Source organism: Strongylocentrotus purpuratus, unplaced genomic scaffold (genome assembly GCF_000002235.5).
Source record: "Strongylocentrotus purpuratus isolate Spur 01 unplaced genomic scaffold, Spur_5.0 spur5_scaffold_20, whole genome shotgun sequence".
Classification (NCBI taxonomy): domain Eukaryota; kingdom Metazoa; phylum Echinodermata; class Echinoidea; order Camarodonta; family Strongylocentrotidae; genus Strongylocentrotus; species Strongylocentrotus purpuratus.
Genome location: NW_022145606.1, coordinates 8,696,887 through 8,716,837, shown reverse-complemented (window position 1 = coordinate 8,716,837; position 19,951 = coordinate 8,696,887). Strand labels below are relative to the sequence as shown.

Here is a 19,951-nt window from a genome sequence, read left to right as displayed (position 1 = left end):
ATTTATCATGAGTTCGGAAATTTCAATTTGTTACTGCACGTCATAATAGTATTAAAGAGCCGCAAAGGCGAACGATTGTCGCTAAAATTCAGAAATTGTTGCTTAGATTGTTTAAATTACCAGGAGACATCAAGCTACATAGAACTATGATCGACACAAATGATGTTGTTTCGAAAACAGTCTGAAAAATTGGAGGTAGAATGAATAAGAGATAATGTGGTCAAGTAAACAAGTGCATTATGTCCATGCTAATCCCCTAGTTCCAAAATCATGATTGTATTCTCTATTTATTTCTCCTATATAATTTATTTCAATTTAAAATAGAAATTCTAGTGTTCCTTCTTTTGGCTTGATAATATTTCAGCAACGAATTGACGGTTTTGGTAGACATCTTGGATGTATCATAGCAATAAATTCTTGGCACATGACGTATTGTGTATACGATAATAATGATAAGAAGAAGAAGCATACAAATAACTATAAGAATAACTAGACTTTAATTCGTCACTTTGACGAATTAGGTGATACGTAAGCTATCTTTGTATTATGAAAGTGTGCCGATAATGATCTAATGATAATATTCATAAATACGATAATGACGATATTGATGATAATGATTTTTTGGTAAACGAAAAATGGAATTCTCAAATCCCACTTTGCAAGTGAAATATGAGCATGATCCCGGCATATGATTGAAAAATAAAGTGCACATTGGAGATAGCTTATTGTCTCAGCTACAACATAGCCGAAGCTCAGCGAAAACAAAGCTAAAACAACGGAGATATTGCTCGCGAAAGACGGAAATGTAGAATCCAGTTTTAAGAAATAGTCATGTCCCGTAGACAATACACGCAAAATGTATAAAATTGACATGCCTCCTTTAATCGCAAAAATACGCCATGATACCTTTGTCAAACTGGATAATTGTGGTCACTACATTTGTACAAAATTATCTCAGCTAGAACATATCAAAATTTGGAAGAAAATTGATCCATATTTACAGAGATGCAATCAATTTTCCAAAAATATGCAAACCTCATAATATGCAAATTTAAATTTTGAGTTTGGAGGCCATTATGATGACGTCATAAGTTCATTGAGGGTCAAATGAGACATGAAATCATATCTCCATTTCATAATCTATCCACATATGAAAAAATATTGGGAGTTCCTATCTATTCTGAAGAGTTACAACGAATTTTGTATAGGCATGTTTTTGCCCATGTATTGTGGATAAAGATAACGCAGATCCCCGCGTGCTGTCAACTTTGACGGACGCTCATTGCGTTATTAAAAGGTGAACACAAAGACGTTTAAATATAATTACTAGACGGAAAGCAGCACGCGCGGAAACCATGCAGATGAATGGGATTAGGCTCCGCCTCTTTTGGATCATTTGAAGACAAAATAAGCCACCGAGGCGGCTCTTTGATTGGATATGAGCCTCATGAATATGTATTTTATCGATACTATCGATCAAAAAATATATTAATTCATTTGACCTTTTTTCGTCACTTCCGATTTGTTAATTATGCAGATTATATGCATGTTAACCGAAACCCTAGCTAGCTGCATGCATGCTGCACGCGGGAAATCCGACGCGAGGAAATGTAATTGTTTTAGAAATAGAAGTGTCTAGGCCTATATGGATGAACTTCTACCTTCTTTTTGCTAATTACATCTACATATGTAAGGTCCGTATCAATCACCAAACGTTTGATCGTTTAAATAGTTCGATCTGCTTGTATAATCCAGCAATATTTCATGCCTGGTTATCATAATCTTGTGCCTGTGCCCGACCGTCAAGGATGCTGCATTGCATGGCATGGCTACGTGATCGTGAGCTCAGCTGAGACAGTCGAGGTGAGTTAATTTTTGGCGAATTTATACTAGACCCTAGTCTACATTACTAAAAAGTTAGATCTAGATCTATGTGTGTGATGTTTTTCGTGAAAGTATGCCATCAAGGCATCATGCCTTGGACTATTTCAAACATTTTGAGACTAATTTAAAGTCTATGAAGACGTTACTTTGGGGGTTTCTTCAGTTTAGTTAGGCTATGAACGATTTTTCAATTTTCAATTTGGGATTGTTTTTCACCATTTTTGTTGGATATTGGAATAAAAAATGTAATCAGAATAATACCTTTCAAATTTCAAGACTCACCGATGTTTCTATCAAAAGATACAGCCTATTTCTAGATCTAGATCGTCTAGACCTGGCTGTAGACTAGTCTAGACTAGACTGAAGTCTAGGCCTAACTTAGTCTCGAGTCTATGTCATCTGGTCATGATGTTGATTGTGCATGCCATGTGATGATGTGTGTCAAGTTGTCAACATGTATGATGTAATGGATGCAGGGGGCTGTCAATCCTCCTGCATTTGGAGGGATCGAGTCTCACGCCACCACGCTCAATCTCAATCTCCCGCCGCCCCGTCCCACCAGCTCATAGCGGGATGCCCTAATTCCTCCCGCTCTCGCTCAATCTCCCGGCCGCGTCATACCAAAAGACGTTAAAAGACAGGCTGCTACCTGAGTCGTTCGGTGTTCAACAATAACGGGATAGAGCAACGTCAACCTGGTGCTGCTCAGTCAGTGGCTGCCAGGCTCAAGTCAATTTTTTTTTTGCTCAAAAAGATCTAGATCTAGTTAGCACTTAGATTTTTTTTTATTTCTTTTTTTCTTTTCTTACTCAACGATCTCCCTCGAAGCAGTTCCCAAAAGTTGACAGCCCTGTGGATGTATCAATAAACCATGATGTACACACGTACTCTGCAAGACTTGGGTCACCATGGTAGACAACAATGAACATTATCCATAAACCACTTAAGACGCACCTAGGGCTAGGAGTATAATAGGAATGGTGCGTCATGGTTGGGTCATTTAATTACAACAACATTTTTGAAAACGGGTACCGTCAAATCAACCTTTGGTCCATCATATCAATTATCATCATGTTCTAGACCTACTTCCATGTTTTTCTCATTTTCACTCTGTAATTCTCTTTAATTACAATAATCACAAAAGTGACTGTTCATTGAATGACATGACAGTCGGATTCACTCTGCACTTTATTGAACATTTTCATGCATGCAACATACATGCTTGTAGATGTACATACATTTTGTATCTGAACTACAGTGTATTGAATTCTACCAATTCATGCAAAACAGAGATACTGATAGCCTTGTGAAGTTGTGATCAAAATAATAATACAAAAAATACAGAGCATTCAATCAGTATATTTCTCAAACAACGTTCTCGAAAGATTATTTGAGCTGTAGACTAGCCCTAATTTAATAATGCTTTGACTAGTAGTACATCTACAGACTGCAGGGGTTCATTAGCCACGTAACTCAGTCATTTTTCAAGAAAATCCCAACAAGACCTTATCTGCATTGCGCTTTGAACCAAGCATAGTGAAAATCATACAATTCACAATCTCATGCACAAGAAACTGGCAGAGAGTGATTCTATAGTCTATTAGTATTAGCATAACATGAAGAGAGTCATGAAACATGTCATATTGGTTATGGCAATGGCATCACAAATGGGCGTGTTTTAGTGGCAGTGCTCAGACATCATAAAATCTTGCTAAAATGATTCTAGGAAAACCGATTTTGAGTGTATTTGATCTAAGATTAAATGGATCTCATCATCTCGGTATACCGCCAGTAGCCTGTTATTTCTTTAGTTGTTGTTTTTACTTTTTACATACATGTATAACATATTGTACTCATTTTAGGTAAACAAAATGATAAAACAACTTTATTCATTTTCAACAATGGATATCTACATGTAATTGCACAAAATACAGTCATTCCCAATAGTTTAGGACGGACCATACAAAACTTAAAGCTCATGTATAGTTTTTGTAGCAAAAAGGAAATTTAATGAAATACAGTCTCATTTGCATGAAAAGAATTTTTTTGTTGGTTTACCAAAGCTGTACATTAGCTTAAAGTTAAAACCAAGCTTACAATCAGTAGGTATCAAGCACCTAAATAAAAATGAGTTCATAGCTACAAATTACATCGTTAAAAAAAATTGAAATTGGAAACTATTTACAGTTAAGATTTTCAAATAAATATCAAGTTATCTTAAAGGTACTACAGCTGTATGTCCCTTTTGCAGCCAACCTCAAATGCTGTAGAACTTTGCAGGAATTATGAATATGTCATGTATGTCCTATCTGAAATTTAAACGTTGGCAGTGTCCTCATATTCAAATTATGCAATGAAACCCGTTTACTTGCTAGACTTCACTGTCAGACACTATTGAGTGACTGACTAGCTTTTTTCTTCTTTGGTAAAAACATACATGAAAAGAGTTGTAAAGGGTCGTGAGCATTTGTCTAACGGTACATCAATAACCCACTTCTTGTGATGGCCAAGATTAAACTGATTTAATCTTTGCGCAGCATAAAACGTATGACCATTCAGTAAAATTGTCTGAAAATCAAGACTATTACTTTTGGGCTCTATAGCCCTAAAGTCGATTTGACAACTAATAGTCGTTATTTTCCCACTTTAGTCCGGCAGCCATCTCGATATACCTTGTTTTAGGGTCTATAGTTTTTTTTTCTTCGGATTATAGTTCCTTAGACCATCAATTTGAAGAATTCGATTGCTGACACTCTGTCAGCATTGAGCAATTTGAGATATGTGACGTCATACAAAATGGCCGCCAAAATCCCCTTTTTAACCAAAATTAATGATATAAAAAGTTTTAACAGCATTTTACTACATTAAATGGCAGTCAAATATTTTAATTTTTTTTCTAGAATCATCACTAAATAAAAATTGCGATGCTGTATGATCACAAATGATATGCAAATTTGCATAATTCGGAATGGCGCCCTCTATAGACACATTAACTTGAATAGTTCAAAATGATGGCCAAATACCAATTTCTAACATGAGATTATCATATGTCATGAGTCAGATGCACTGGATACAGTGAGTAAAAATTGTGCTGCACATTTATTTTTATTTTGTAATTTTATACTCGAAGAAAACATGGTTGAATTTTATGCTCTCTGTCCCATAGATATGAGGTGGCATATGGTGATAAATGCCTATTTTCAGTGACAGCGTTAAGAAACTAGATTTGTATTCTAAGGTACTAGATTCTTTTAAATTAACCTACAAATTACGAACTACCGGTACGATACAGGACTATATCCGTTTATAAGTTTGCTTCAAAATCTTGAAATTTGTTTAAAAGCCCTCTAAAGTGTTGGGAGCCCTAAAATATTCCATGCGGAAGAGGGTGTCATTTAACACTTAATTCTGCAAAGTGAGGTCGTGACTGTAATGCGTGCTTCCACACGCATGTTTGCAAATGAGCTCTCTTTTAATAACATTTTCTACAAACGCTTGAGGTAGTTTGAGGTAGTGAGGCAAGGTTTGGGGGTATTTGGAGCTCCTAGTCTTCGGACCCTTGATAGCCACACGTTGATACGAGCCTCTGACATTCAGTTGGTTGTTGAGTGTCCATAACATGAAGCAAAGCATTGAGTAGGTTGAGTGATGACATATGACCATGCTGCATCAACATTGCCAACTGAGTCCTAAGGGAGTCGAATCTTCTGCTTCATCACTTTCAGCATTGTACCCTATCCAATGCCAAAGTATGCCCCAAGAGTGTCGCATCCCGTCAACGCATGTCCTGCCAACATCGATGGAATGATATCTCCTAACTTGTCTACATTAGCAGGAACATCAATAACAGTTCAATTTGTGAAGGGGCGTCTCCATGGTCATTGGCGTTTTATAAGTCCGTCATGTAGATAATGATCGATGCAAAAGTAGTACGTAGACGTCTGTGTCATCCACTAGGACCCTAACATACATCTTCTCATTAGCATCAATTCAAATCGCTTGCTGTACTTCGATGTTGCCTGCTTCATCATAACTATGTTGTGGACAGACCTTTCCTTGCCATGACATCACTGCCTGGAATCACTTCAACAGGAACCTCATCTTGACGGTAAAGGCCTGCTTGTGCTTTTGCCTATTTCTGAGCACACAATCATCCTGCAGACTCGCGCATATAATTACGATGTCGAACAACTGTCGTTGTCATGAAAAGATAGTGAAGTTAGCAACACTAGAGACACGTTTCAACAACTTCTCTCCCTAGCTTTATTGATCTTTCCAAAGCCTTTGACTGCGTACAACATAAATCTATGGAAGATTATGAGCTGGATGGGCTTTCCAGCATATATAATTCAACTCATCCAGTCGCTCTACCAATACCTAGAAGCAACAGTAAGAACAGAGAATGGCTACATCGAAAAATTCACTATTGGTCAAGTTGTCCGTCAAGGCTGCATCCTATCACCATCTATGCTGTATTCATTATGAGAAAGGCATTTTATGGTCAAGTTTCTGTTGGTGGACGAACGATCACCAACCTAAGATACGCCGACAATACAACATTCTCTGGCGTATTGATGGGGAAGGGTTGGGGGGGGGGGGGGGGGGTTGGGGACAGTTAAACCCCCAAACAAAATTCAAACTGTTTTTTCTATATATTCGATACCAGTGATTTACAAATGTTGCTGAAATGACATGATTTTCCTGGGTTTTTTCTCACTTTTTAGTAAATTATTATTTGTTAAGCGTATGTTGGAAAATGACAAATCCTAAATTCACAGTCAAGCAAAAAAAAATGCTTATTTAAAAGCCTACATGTCAGGGTCCGCAGAACAGCGGGGCTCAGGGGACTCGAGCTCCCTCATTTTTTGTATAAAGTATGTTGAAGAGAACTAGAAAGAAAAAAAGAAAGTGACCCGAGGTGAAATGAGGTATCAAAATATGTTCATCTTACAGTTAATAAATGCCTGAAACCCTTGAGCTTCCAGGGGCTGTGCCCCTTGAACACCACGCCAATTTGCGCTCCTCTCTTCCTGATCGTAAATACTTCAACCCCCCCCCCCACCCCGATTTTAAAAAAGTTCTGCGGGGCCTGCATGTAACATGTATGAGTGGTGGTGATGCAGATTGTTTTTCTGCCCCTCTAAGTGTTTTTGCTCAGTATGCCACTGACAACACTTATAACAAGAACATCAGAAGAACTACTAGAACTCTTTAAAAAAGAGTGAAGGATGCAAGTGAATAATTTGGACCCTACCTCAATGGGAAAAATACCTAGATCATGATTGGTGGAAATTAACTACATGCAACAGAGCATGGTGGTTGATGGAGAAGAAGTTGATCAAGTGGACAAGTTTATATAATGTTCTTGGGTCAATGATTGTCAAGGAGGGTGGAAGCTCGGCAATATCTGCCTTTGAAATGTGGTGTTGGAGGAAGCTACTTGGGATATCATGAAGAGATTACAACACCAATGGACACAATTAATGTCCATCATCGGAGATCAACCGCCCCTTGCTACCAGGATTGACGGTACAAGCTACAATAGTTTGGTCACGTTAGCAGAAGATCAGGAGACAACCTTGACAAATTATCATTCAAGGTACCTTTGAAGGAACACGTAACAAAGGAAGACTCAAGCTCAGATGGACTGACGACATTCGGGAAATCACTAGCCACCCTCTAAATACTAAAGACACTCTACCGGATTGCAGGAGACAGATGCCGATCAAAAGGTCTCATCAAACGGGTCACAGTGGTGAGCCATGATCTATATGACAACGACGACGACGACGAATAGTAAGAGATAGTTTCTTGGAGGGCAGCAGTGACGCGGGACTCAGTTGGAAGACTCTCGACCCGTTATGACCTCTAGATACTCTCGGATCTGTCAAACACCAAGCAAAAATCATCAGATTTTCATCCACAGCAGAGCACAACCATCAATGACTGTACAAGGTTGTTCCAGTGTCTCATGCCTGGCTGACATCTCAACTTTTGTCAAATTCTATAAGTCCGTCTTTGACATGGGAGTGCTCGTTTCCAGAATCATCAAAAAGTGCTGTTGGGACTGGTGAAAGCTCTTATGACAAAATGTCCTTGATATTGACCTCTCTTGAACTTGCCTGCAGTCCTATTACTCTGGAGTAGATCAACTTTTCATAGATTTTCGTATCCCAACATTGACTTCTTCATGGCAGCCATGGTTTGAACTTTCTTGGAAATTGTGTCATAGAATCCACCAGGTAATATCTTTTGAAATTCATGCATCTGTCTAGTATAGATGTCAACTGCTTTATCCACATTCACTGACGTTGGAGCAATGCTGGTCTAAATAAAGCCTATCAATTGAATAATAATGTGTGCCGTAAAACCACTTCTCACCGATTTGATGAAAAATGAATTCTTTCATAGCCATTTTTTTTCTTGACATATGTAGGGTAGGTGTAGGGAATTGGAGACCACCAAGCTTGAACCCATCACTGTCTGTCCGTGTTGGCTCCAATATTGATATAGCGACATATGTGGCCTTAAACAACACTTCTGCATATATCCAATTCATTTCGAAGACTACAATGCGTTCTCTCTCCGAGAAAATTGGCAAAATTGACCAAAATATTAGCAATTTTGATCGTAAAAATTTGCTCTGATATAAAAACACAATTTTCACTGAATGTTGTGGTGTATGCAGATATTTAGGGGTGGCTCTTAAAAATAAGTTTTAAAAGGAAGTTTATGAAATGTGCCAACCATCACAGAAAGCTTATGGCCATTGTATGTTGTGAATGAGTGTTGCAATTCACATTATGAATGGTGTCTGATCAGAAATGTGTGTAGGTAATTGGGGACACCAGGTCCAAGATGGGGGCCTACTTCTCCCCAGTTGTCCATTTCATGTTGAAAGGCACTATCATGAAACATATTTGGTCGTACGTGTCACCATTCTAATTTGAATGCATTCAATTTTAATAAGTTGTTTCTATGCTGTGAGTTTGATCAATGTAAAAGTCACATTGCCAGAACATTATTCTGAAAGTATTTTAACATAATTGAGAACACCTTTATTACTGTAAACAAAAACTACAGAAATATTTTGGGCCACATTGTTTTAAAATCGTTTCAAAATTTCAGTAAGTTCATTGGCTCCATATATCTCTTTCAAAAAATGTTTGAACTAACTATAACAATCCCATTTTCATTCAAATTGTATTTAAAATGTCTTGATTTGTAACTGTCCCTTATTACCTACACATGTAGGTAATGAGAGACCTTTGGTGATGACGTCATTAATCATTGTTATCTTATTAATCAGTTACATCATGACCACAATTTCGTTACAAAATAAAGAGAAAAAATACTAAAGGGAATACAAAAATGTCTGTATGTGTAACATTGTTCATGTTTATGTAAATTATGCAAATGTGCTTAAGGGTCTTCCATTCCCCCACACCTACCCTATCTAAATTTGTACCAAACACGATGAAAGATTATGCAGCACAACTGCAATTGTTGCCCCCAAAAAGCATTTAATATGATTTCAACGTGACATAGATTTAAGAAATTGGCATTTGGCTGGCACATATATTTTATTCAAATTAATATGTTTATAGAGGGCGCTATTTCAAAATATGCAAATAAGCTGGTCATCTATGGCCATGCAACATAACAAAACATTTTGTTTAGTGATGGTTCTAGAGAGATACAGACATTTGGCTTCCAAAAATTGTAGAAAAAATCCTTATTATATATTTATTATTCATTTTTAAAGGAAAATTATGTACTTTGGCGGCCATTTTGTCTGACGTCATATATCTTAAATTGCTCAAGGCTGACAGAGTGTCAGCAATCGGATTCTTGAAATAGACGGTCTAGGCAATCAAAATCCATTGAAAAAAAAACTATAGACCCTAAAACAAGGTTAGGCCAATAATCTGCATTTGGCTGCCGGACTACTTGAAGACATTTTCAAGCCCCACCTTTTTTAGGGAAGTTCTAAATTAGTATTATCTTTCAAATGCAGAACTTTGGAATTTAACTTTTTCATTTTTTTGGCCTGCAAATGGGACATATTACCTTTAAGGCCTAGTAAAAAAATATAAATGTTTAGCGTCCCCGCCCGCTTCCTTTTTGGGGGCCGCCTCCTATTTTTTTTTTTTTTTTTTTTTTTTTTTTTAATATTTTTTATAAATGTTTTTCTTTAATGAATAGAAACATAAAAAAGTGACATACTGCTAAAATTATCTATTTCTGATTTTTTTTTTAATTAAAAAAAATACTGGCGGCCATCTTCAAAAATAGCCAGACTGTCCGGAAAAATGTACCGAGCGGCCATTTTGAGCGGCCATTTTGAAGGAAAAAAAAAGGGCCTCCTCCTTCCTTTTTAATTTGACCTAATATGTAAATCGAAATAAACATAAATGTGTCATCTTGAAGATGATATGCAATTCTTGTTAGCGCCAATACCCAAAATGCTGGGATGTTACTTCTATGCCCCCATTTCAAATGCACTCTGGGTCTGGGATAACTTTGTGACTTAGTCTCTTAAGATCTATTTTGTGCGGCTGTACTGTCTGGTCTCAGCCGGTGTAGCAGCTGGTAGTCGCCATGCTAGCTGTCTATATACAGTCACTGTACGCACAGTATTCGTTATATGGTGGTACTCTTCACTTCGTCTTTGGATTTTTTGATAGTATATCATAAGCAATTTGCTATTTTTATAAAAACTGAAATATCCATTGTAATACCACATAGAGCTGTATATAACAACTCTATGCTTTACCCTCATCTAGATGCTGAACAGGCATTGATGTGTATCATCATAGAAGTAGAAGTAGAATACATATGAATCTGCTGTGTGCTGGTCGCACTGTAATACCATAAACGAAAAAACTTACGAGATATTCCTGAATAAGAGATGCGACTTGGATAAAAATTTCCTGAAAATCATACACAGTGCGTAACCTGGACAAAAATATGAATGTGACTCTGTGTCCAATAAATGCTTTTGCCAACATAATTAAGTTCAATAAACTTGATCTAGGCAAACCCAACTCTTATCATGAGCATGTCTATGACTGTGATTTCAGATTTTCAGGAGAAATCATGTATTACAGCTTGTCAAGGACTCTCCTTGAAGTTCCAAAATCTTCGCCGATTCGTTGTAACTCGAGGTGAACTCGCCTACACTTGTAATATACTCGCATTACTCGTAACAAGCTCGCGCTGCACTCTTTATAACTCGTAGCGACTCGCCACCTTATGAAGAGTGCAGCGCGAGCTTGTTACGACTAATGCAAGTATATTACGAGTGTAAGCATTTCACCTCGAGTTACAACGAATCTCCTGCTTAAAGGACAAGTCCACTGTAAAAATAAGTTACTTTCAATAGAAGCAGAAAAATCAGACAAACTACCGGTAATCAAAAAAAGTTTGAGCAAAATCGGATAACTAATAAGAAAGTTTTGAAAAATTATGTAAAACTATAGAACAATTAAAATCACTACGCAAATTGCCAATTTGGTTAACAGTTTGTGATGTCATGTCCTCAGTATTTATCAATTGCTTCATACACTGTCGCTCATAAAGGTGGAATTATTTAGTTTTACCCTAATATATGGAATTATTTTTAAAATAATTTAAAAATAATAGATCTAGATAATAGTATACATTCTCAGATTGTATTGAATAATAATTTGCCAATGTGTGTTTTGCGGGACTGCTAAAGCATGTGTATGCTACTATGCTTATCAACTAGGGGACCTATGCCCTTAAGTCATAAATGACAGTAATGAGGATTAATGCTTCACAAAAGGGCACTTCTATAGCACATAGACACGGTTTTGATCCTGGGGCCTCACAGTTACGAGGCCATTGTTTTGTCACTGAACCATGACTGTACGCAGCGGGGGCTAGGGTTGGGGGCAGTTTCCATAAATAAAAAAAAAACAGAAAATGCAATAAATTTTCAATAATTTATTGCATTTTTACCCCGGTCCCCAACATAAAAAAAATCCTCTGGACGGCCATGCATTATGGGATAAAACTAAAATATTCCACCTTTATGAGCGACAGTGTTTATAGTTTAATCCTATTAATTTCTCCTTTTATCCCCCCAAAACTTGATTTCCCCATGCCGTTGCAGAGGTTATACGATTTGTATCATAATGCCTGCATGACATTGCACAAAATCTTTTATGAACTTTGAAGAATTGATAATATTTTCTGAATATTGTAGATTCATAATTATTGATTTTCATCTGAATAGTTTATCAAAAGTCACATTTTTCTGAAAAAAAGTTACTCTATAGTAGTGCATCCACACCAAAAAAAATTACTTTCAATCTAAATTTGATGCTGGTGTGAAGAATTAAGATTCTTAGAGGGGAAATAGGAAATTTTATATTATCAATATAAAGAAAACAATAAGTGGAAAGTGAGGACATGACGCTCCTCCTCCTCCTTCTTCTCTCCCCTTTCCTTTTCTTCTCTGCAAGTCACTCTTTTTTATTTTTATTTGTATTGTTGTATCTAAGTTGAGGGCTGCCGGCACGTCAAGCTACTTTGCTTATTACTGTAGCCCTCCTGCATCTAATGTATGTTAATTTCCATTCAATATATTTGTTTAAATTCAATATATGTGTTTAATATCGTTTATTATCTGTATAAAAATTATATACACTTGAAATATTGTATCAAGCCATATTATGTTTATGAAAATGTATGATGAAAAAAAGAAAAAAGATGCAGAAACCAATAAATCAAATCAAATCAAATCAAATGAGTGAATTTCCAATTTGTCTTGTGATTTTCATTGTTTCATAGTTTTACAGACTTTTTCAAAAATGTATAAGTTTCTTATTAGATATCCGATTTTTGCTCAAACTTTTTTTGGTTGGTTTGTCTTATTTTTCTGCTTCTATTAAAGTAAGTTATTTTTTGAGTGGACTTGGCCTTTAAGCTACTGATTTTGAAAAATCACCATCCGTGACATATGATTACGGATGCTTTGCCCACGGATGTCCCTGTTATATGTAAATGCGACAAAGTGCAACCTTGTAACCAGGTAATGATTTACAAAGTCCTTGATGAGCTGTAGTACATGATTTCTCCTAAAATCACAGTCATACTGCTCATGCAAGTTGGGAAAAAGACTCCCATGATTGAGACTGTGTATGATTTTAAGACACAGTTGGTCTCTTATATGCTGTCCAATCGTGGGCTTGGTACCCTGTTCTCTCAAGATTCTTTCGGAAGCCATTGCAATGTTCAGTACAGATTTGGAAGGGATGATTAGACCGCCATTGTCTTTCAACCTGATTAGTTGCAAGTAGACTTCTGGAACCTCATCTGTCCTGTCTACTAGTGCCTCCTTGCATTTATCACAGGACTGATTGTGAAAAAAATGGAGGAAAGATCAAATGACAAACTTGGCTTCACTCATAATCCTTACACAGCTTGAGCTTCAATTGAGACTGTTGAGTCCTACTCAGATAATCAATAACCTAACTTTACATGTATATTTACATGTATGTTGACCTCCTATATCATGTCTTTCAAACATTACATTCAGATTGTAATTAATATACATGTCCCTTTTTATGTTTTTAGTGCTGAAGAATGCAGAATAACCTGATATCGAGTTTATTATATAAATGAAATGATTAATGGGGGTGGGGGTTATTTTCGTATAGTGCAACATCCAATAATACAAATTATTTAAAATGGCTGAATACAAATTTTCACCATTTTTTTGGTGGTCCATTTCAGGTAATAGTATTCTTTCATCAATAGTCGACATAAAATACATTTGTTTTGAAAATCCTTGCAGAAATGTGTCTTAAATGACATCCTCTTTCACATTATGATACAATTTAAGTGAAATTTTGTCATCAATTTTTGGGGGCTTCCAACATTTCAGATAGCTTTATAAAAGTTTGTGCTTGTTACAAATTTAACCTTTTATACTTACATGGCATTTTCCTTGTATACTCCTAATAGTGTATCCTGCAATGTAAGCTGTGACATTCTGTTGAAACATGCTGAGTTCTGCAGGGGGAGAAGTGGATGGAGATGTCTGTGCCTCAATGGTCGATATTTCAACCGAGATGACCCCATCAGAGGGCAATTTCCGATCTTCATGGATGTTGGTTCCCATTGCTTCTAGAAAGCATGTAGCATTTCCTGATGTACTCACAGGTATGTTGGAGTTGATTAATAGTGCTCTGTGATGAGTAATTGAAACATTGTATATATTAAGGCATATAATTTCTCTAAAAAGTACGCTGCTATTTCAGTAACAATGAAATGTTAACTTCTCATTGTTTTCTTTTATGTTTACACTAGTGTAATCATGCATAGAATATAAAGTCAAGGGTCACATGTATCTTAAGAGCAATACATTTGTTAAGTGCATTGTTTGTTACCTGTAGGCAGCCTGAAATTGCGTTGATGTTGGATTGTTGTTCCAACCGCCCCTTCCTCGAATCTTAGCAAAGTGAAGTTCAAGTTGATCTTGGCTTAGACGATAGGGAAGGAAGTACCTGTATTAATAGCACAGTTATTATTATTAATTTTTAGTTTATTGTTTGTGTGTGTGTTAATTCTTGCAATATTTAAAATTAAAACCAAAAATTATAGTGTAAATAAATGCGGATTAATTTGATGGAAAAGAAATGAATTTGATTTCTTATTTTTTTCTTCTTCTTGTTAGTTACTGATGACAGAAAAGACCTGTTTCATACATGTACATGGGTTATGTACAAATATATTTGCAATAATTTTATTTAGGGTGAATGTATGAACAAACTTTTTCTTTAGATTTTTTTTAAAAGTACAGGGCAAGTAACTTACAAGAAATGGCCAACTTGTGTTTCATCGATCACAACTTCAAATCCTTTCATTTACCCGTTTCCTCTCATTGTTTGCTTCTATTAAAACCAACTTAACACATGTGTCATGGTGGACTTTCCCTTCAAGGTATTAATTGATAGTTAATACCGGTATGTACTTGATACTTGTGCTTTGTCATATTGATAAAGGATGTCCAACAATCAAATTTCAAGTAGAAAAAAAATGGAAGTCGATCAATAATCCTGTAATACATTCCTCCTGCTTTCATTAGTCTATGGAATATTTTACACAGAATTAAGTAGGTATTTATAATTGACTATAATCTTACTTTATTCCAGATTGAGGATCATTGAAGAACCGGTCTGCCAGAGAGATGAATCCATCCATCGCTAAACAGAAACCTATGACTGGTGTTCCTCTATTGCTTGAGGCAACGGGAGTACCGTCACTTAACTTCAGTGACAGTAGCATCTTCTTTGTCTTATTGAAGTAGGCTTCCCAGGTAGGACAAGTACTTTTGAAGAGAGGTGCTTTGTAACCTTTCTGTAACCTATTCCGCCCATTCAACATGTCAAATAGTCTGTTGAGTGAAATTTTAAAATAACTGATATGAAAGAAACTACTTGTCCCTGGGCAGTGAACAACAAGATACAGGGTCTGAATCCCTGCCACAATGTTAACCACCTTTTTGCTAAACATTAAAGAGAAGGTTGAGTTCTGGGAAGAGGTGAAAAATAATTTGTGAGCGTTATCATTCTTATTATGCAAGTGTGGAAGAACATCAGATAAGACATGTTCCCTGAAAAGCATGGCTCTTCAAATGCCTTCATATTCTAAATATGTCATGTAAATCGTAAAACTCGGGGGGGGGGGGGTAGGTTTTTTACGCCACGTGTTCGTGTAGTCCCATATACATCTTTCTGTGTACAGTGTTTGTAACTTTACCAAGACTTGGCCAATTTCTTATCATTTTGATGATTCCAGAACCTTGCAATACCCACAAATTCTTATATGCTAGATGATCAACCTTTTCTGGTCGATTCCCCACCGTTTCTTTCACAATGCAATCGCATGACCAGAACTCAACTTCATCTTTAAGCTGCACTTTCCTCACTAGACTTAAATGGTTTAGTTTTATTCCTTGAAATGCTTGAGCCCTGTAATAACAGCCATACATGTACTGAATCCCCTGTCATAACAATGGAGCACAAGTTTATTCAAGTGGGACAGACCTGAGCACTAGACAAAAACCCACTAGTATTATTGCTATTAGACTAAATCAGATTGAAGCAATTAATAACTAATTAACTAATTAAAACATGTAAAGGTGATCATTCATGTTTAGATTCAACACTAAATTGCATTATATACTGTTAATACAAAAAAGATATATGGACAAAATTTGTAAAGGGCTAAATTATGTCTTTATGTATAAAGTAGTTTTTAACTTTTTGTACTCTCTACACTAATCTTATTCACCTGTCTATCTGTCGTAGGAAATAGGCACTGCTTTCCGAATCTTCAAATCCTTCAAAGTGCAGTTGCCTTAAGATGTCAACTGTAGCAGCTACTGAGCTACTAAAAACCTGGGCTGCATATTTAACCTGCATGAAATTATGCATACCGGTAAGTAGTTAAAGTGGATAAACAAAGAATATAAGGTTTCATCAAGAAATCATGAATAAAAAATTATCTATGTACAAGTGCCAATATTAGTGCTTTGATTGAAAAAAGGAAGAATGCATAGAACATCATGCGTTACGTGCAAAGGTAGTCTTACCAGAATTTAAATGGGATCACATGTAGATAATGACATGTGCCTGTAAGTCCTGTATACATCAGAATATCATTTAGTTCAAATTTTTAGAGGTGATCTAAATTATATTAATGCTATGTATATTTACTATGTGAAAGATCGTTCTTATCAAAATGTACCCAACCTGCCAAAAGGTATTTAACAAAATCAATAGCCTGTAAAGACTATATGAATGATCACTACCTTCATTTTTGCTTTTGAGTAGTCAATGTGGTCTCCTGTTAGCCTATTTGCAGCCCTCATTCCTTCACGCTGCTGGATTTCATAGGAGTTCTTGATATGCTTCCACTTGACCTGTAACGGAGACAAATCATTATTGTGTTTTCATCAATGTAATAGAGCGATTATTAAAAAATGAATTGTATAGATTTGTCAAGTACTATAAACAGGTGTAGGGATATTTCCTTTGTTATATTAAAATTGATCTTTATGCAGTATGTGTATATCTATGTCTACACCGTGGGAATTATACAAAACGATGAACATGAAATGTTTATTCAGATTTGATAGAAATCATGAAAATAAGTTTTTTTTTTTTTTTTTAATTATCATCCATATACTTCAGAAATTTTGGAGAAGGGTTCACAAAAATTTGATACTTTTGAACTTGAAGGACTGTAACTGTTTTCATAGTAACAAGTTTAATTTGGTCCTTATTATATTAAATACTTCATACACCTTATTCTACCATTAACAAATATTAATATTTATATTCTGTTTTTACACTAGAGAGATTTTAAAAAAATCACATACCTTTTCTGTACCATTGAATGTTAACTCTTGTTTGTCTCCAAGAAGATTCCTGAGCAATTTCAGGTTAAGGCAAACGTCGGGGATGTAGGTAATCGGGTGTCCATTTGATGGATGGGGAAAGTCTCCTCTTAGATTATTAGGATCCAGATTTGCTCCCAACATGCTCATAGTAGACTTGTTCACAGCTGCACCATCACAAACAATGGCATCGATTTGGATGCCTTTCTCGTGAAGAAGTTGTAGGCACTCCTTAATCAGGCTAGCCTGAAAAGGGGCCGACAATTTCTTCACAAGAAAATATCCAACTGTTAGTTTGATATGCATATTCATCGCAACCACCATAAACGCTAATGCCTGTGTTGCCGGCTCTGGCAATTCCCCTTTCGATTTGGAATTGCCAATATTGGTAAATCCGGTATTACAATCGCGGTTCTTGTCATATGCTACCTGCCTTTTGATAGACATTGCATCTATCATAAGGGTCCAATGTAATTGAGTAGGAGAGTTGTCTTTAATGTACTTTAATGTTTCTATTGATTCTGTAGTGAATCCTGGGTTCCCATCTACGGATGCTAACATCTTTCGAAGTGTCACCTCGGATGGCAGTGCAAATATAGTTCTTAGAAATTTGTAGCAGCGGGGTGACATGTAATGTAATGTTAAAGAGAGGTTGAGTAGTTCTTGGCTGTATCTTCTGGCAGAAATTTTGTCACTATTCACATTTTGATTCGACAGTATGACATATGCGTTTCCATGGACAGAGTCGAATGTAGATTGGATGGCTTCATCCTCCATCCCATGGTCTTGCATTGTTGATTTCAGATCCTAGCGATGAAATATGGAAAAGAATATATTTGAATTCTGAAACCACACTTGCCTTTCATTCAGATGAGAAAGAAAAAAAACTGTGTCTTATGTGAATAAGTCTTGGCGGAGTTTATCAATAGATGTGAATCTTGGATTATACATGTATATGTTCCTTGTTAAGATACAGAATTACCCTTCTATGAAGAATGAGCTGTAAAATTATCAACATTTCCAAGATTTCTTTATAAATTGAAATATTTTGGTTCCATGATGTGAGCTAGTTCAATGATTTCAGATAATTGTTTATCATTCCCTTACATACCATGCCTCTGGACTTACATAATTTACTTACTTTTAAAGATTGAATCTTGATAGATTTCTTGATGTTATCCATCTGTGCCTTGCGCTTTTTTATCTTCTCTATCCCTAGGGCTCTTTCCAGCTTGCGTTTGGTTGTGCCAGGACTCACTGTGTAGCTGTGGTCATGCAAGTTACCAGGTGTAGGAAGTGGTACAGGTGTCCTCTCATGGTAGAATGGAATAGGATTTGAAACTGGCATCTAAATTGTTTAAGGGATTGAAATATTTAAATGTATTTACATAAAAATGCAAAGGCTCTTCATAATTCTGAACTGGGCAAGTTTAATAATTTTCATTGATGAAATAATAATAATATTGATAATAATAATAAATATAGTGAACATTTATAATGCACCGTGTCTGTCAAAATTGACACTCCTGGTGCGTTTGTGTGAAGATTGTTTAATTGCGGTCCTACTACTATCAATTAATTTAAAGTAAAATACACATACGTTTAAGTTTAACCTACTTCAGGACATAATTTAGCAATAATATAATTACAATATTCCTATTAACCCTGATCCTGAACTTTTTTATTTATTTTTTTTTTATTTTAGTTGATTACAATACCGTAATGTATTTTTAGTTATACACTGTGTAACCACAAAACAACAAATATAAGTGAAAATTTCACTCTTGCGTGAAAATTTATCTTATTTTAAGGTAATTTTGTATAATGTTTCATTTATAAATCTATGTATCTTTTTGATTATGCTTATTGAAGAAATTTAAAATAAAATAATAATTGTTATGGGTTTTATTTAACTTGAGTTACGGTTTTTGATAATAACTGCTTGTTAATAAGCCACTGCTCTCTTAATTAGAGAGAAGGGAAACCCTTGTGGATAGGTACTTACGGGTAAAAATTACTTAAAGATATTGCAATTACTTATTTGATAAAAAAGTAACTCACATCTAATGAAGGTATAGCTGAAGGTAGCAGACATCTCCTCTTCACAGTTTGTGAATAGTTGTCAGGTCCAAAGTGCATCGAGCAAACATATGTTCTTGTTATTGGATCTTCAGTTCCTCCAAGAGCCTTCAACCATTCTTTGCGAATGCTAGGTTTTGTTGGCAGTCTTGGAAAAAGAAAGATCATTTCATAAGAGCTTTGGATCCCATTTAAAGCTTGATTCTGAGTTTATTGATATATAATCATTTCTGTGTATTTTGTGAAAATGAATACATTTCACCACTCCTGCCATGTCAAAAATTTAGCATTTACTCCTTTCCACATTTTAACAAGTTCTGAAAAATAGTCAAATTTGATGGTTCCCTTTACCTTTACATGGCTTTGGTAGGAGGGGGGTGAGTTTACATGTGTTTCCAACTGATAGACACATTGCTAATTGGTATTACTACAGATTTTTGTTGTATGCACCTGATGTTTGTACACTAAATTTACACAAATTTGTCATTCCTTATTTGTCCTAAGATTCATAAAACAATGCAACCCCCTCCCTGTCCCATTGCCAACATGGGCACA

General features: G+C 35.9%; 2 protein-coding genes and 1 long non-coding RNA gene across 3 annotated transcripts; all 3 read right to left on the bottom strand.

The window, feature by feature from the left end:
• Nucleotides 1–12,837: 12,837 nt before the first annotated feature.
• LOC115927196 lies at nt 12,838–15,231 on the bottom strand. The gene is made up of 4 exons (XM_030992703.1): nt 15,059–15,231; nt 14,304–14,420; nt 13,850–14,102; nt 12,838–13,267 (listed from the first exon to the last, which is right to left on the bottom strand). The coding sequence occupies exons 1-4, from the start codon at nt 15,199–15,201 to the stop codon at nt 12,839–12,841; spliced, it is 942 nt and encodes a 313-aa protein (XP_030848563.1). The 5' UTR covers nt 15,202–15,231; the 3' UTR covers nt 12,838.
• A 986-nt stretch (nt 15,232–16,217) lies between these two features.
• Nucleotides 16,218–17,355, bottom strand: LOC115927197. Its single transcript, XR_004065496.1, has 3 exons — nt 17,300–17,355; nt 16,730–16,840; nt 16,218–16,334 (listed from the first exon to the last, which is right to left on the bottom strand). It is a non-coding gene; the product is annotated as an uncharacterized LOC115927197 (long non-coding RNA).
• Nucleotides 17,356–17,435: 80 nt separating this feature from the next.
• On the bottom strand, nt 17,436–19,639 carry LOC115927568 (THAP domain-containing protein 1-like). Its single transcript, XM_030993629.1, has 4 exons — nt 19,379–19,639; nt 18,459–18,665; nt 18,033–18,124; nt 17,436–17,484 (listed from the first exon to the last, which is right to left on the bottom strand). Exons 1-4 carry the CDS (start codon nt 19,562–19,564, stop codon nt 17,436–17,438), a joined length of 534 nt encoding a protein of 177 aa, XP_030849489.1. The 5' UTR covers nt 19,565–19,639.
• Between the last annotated feature and the right edge of the window lie 312 nt (nt 19,640–19,951).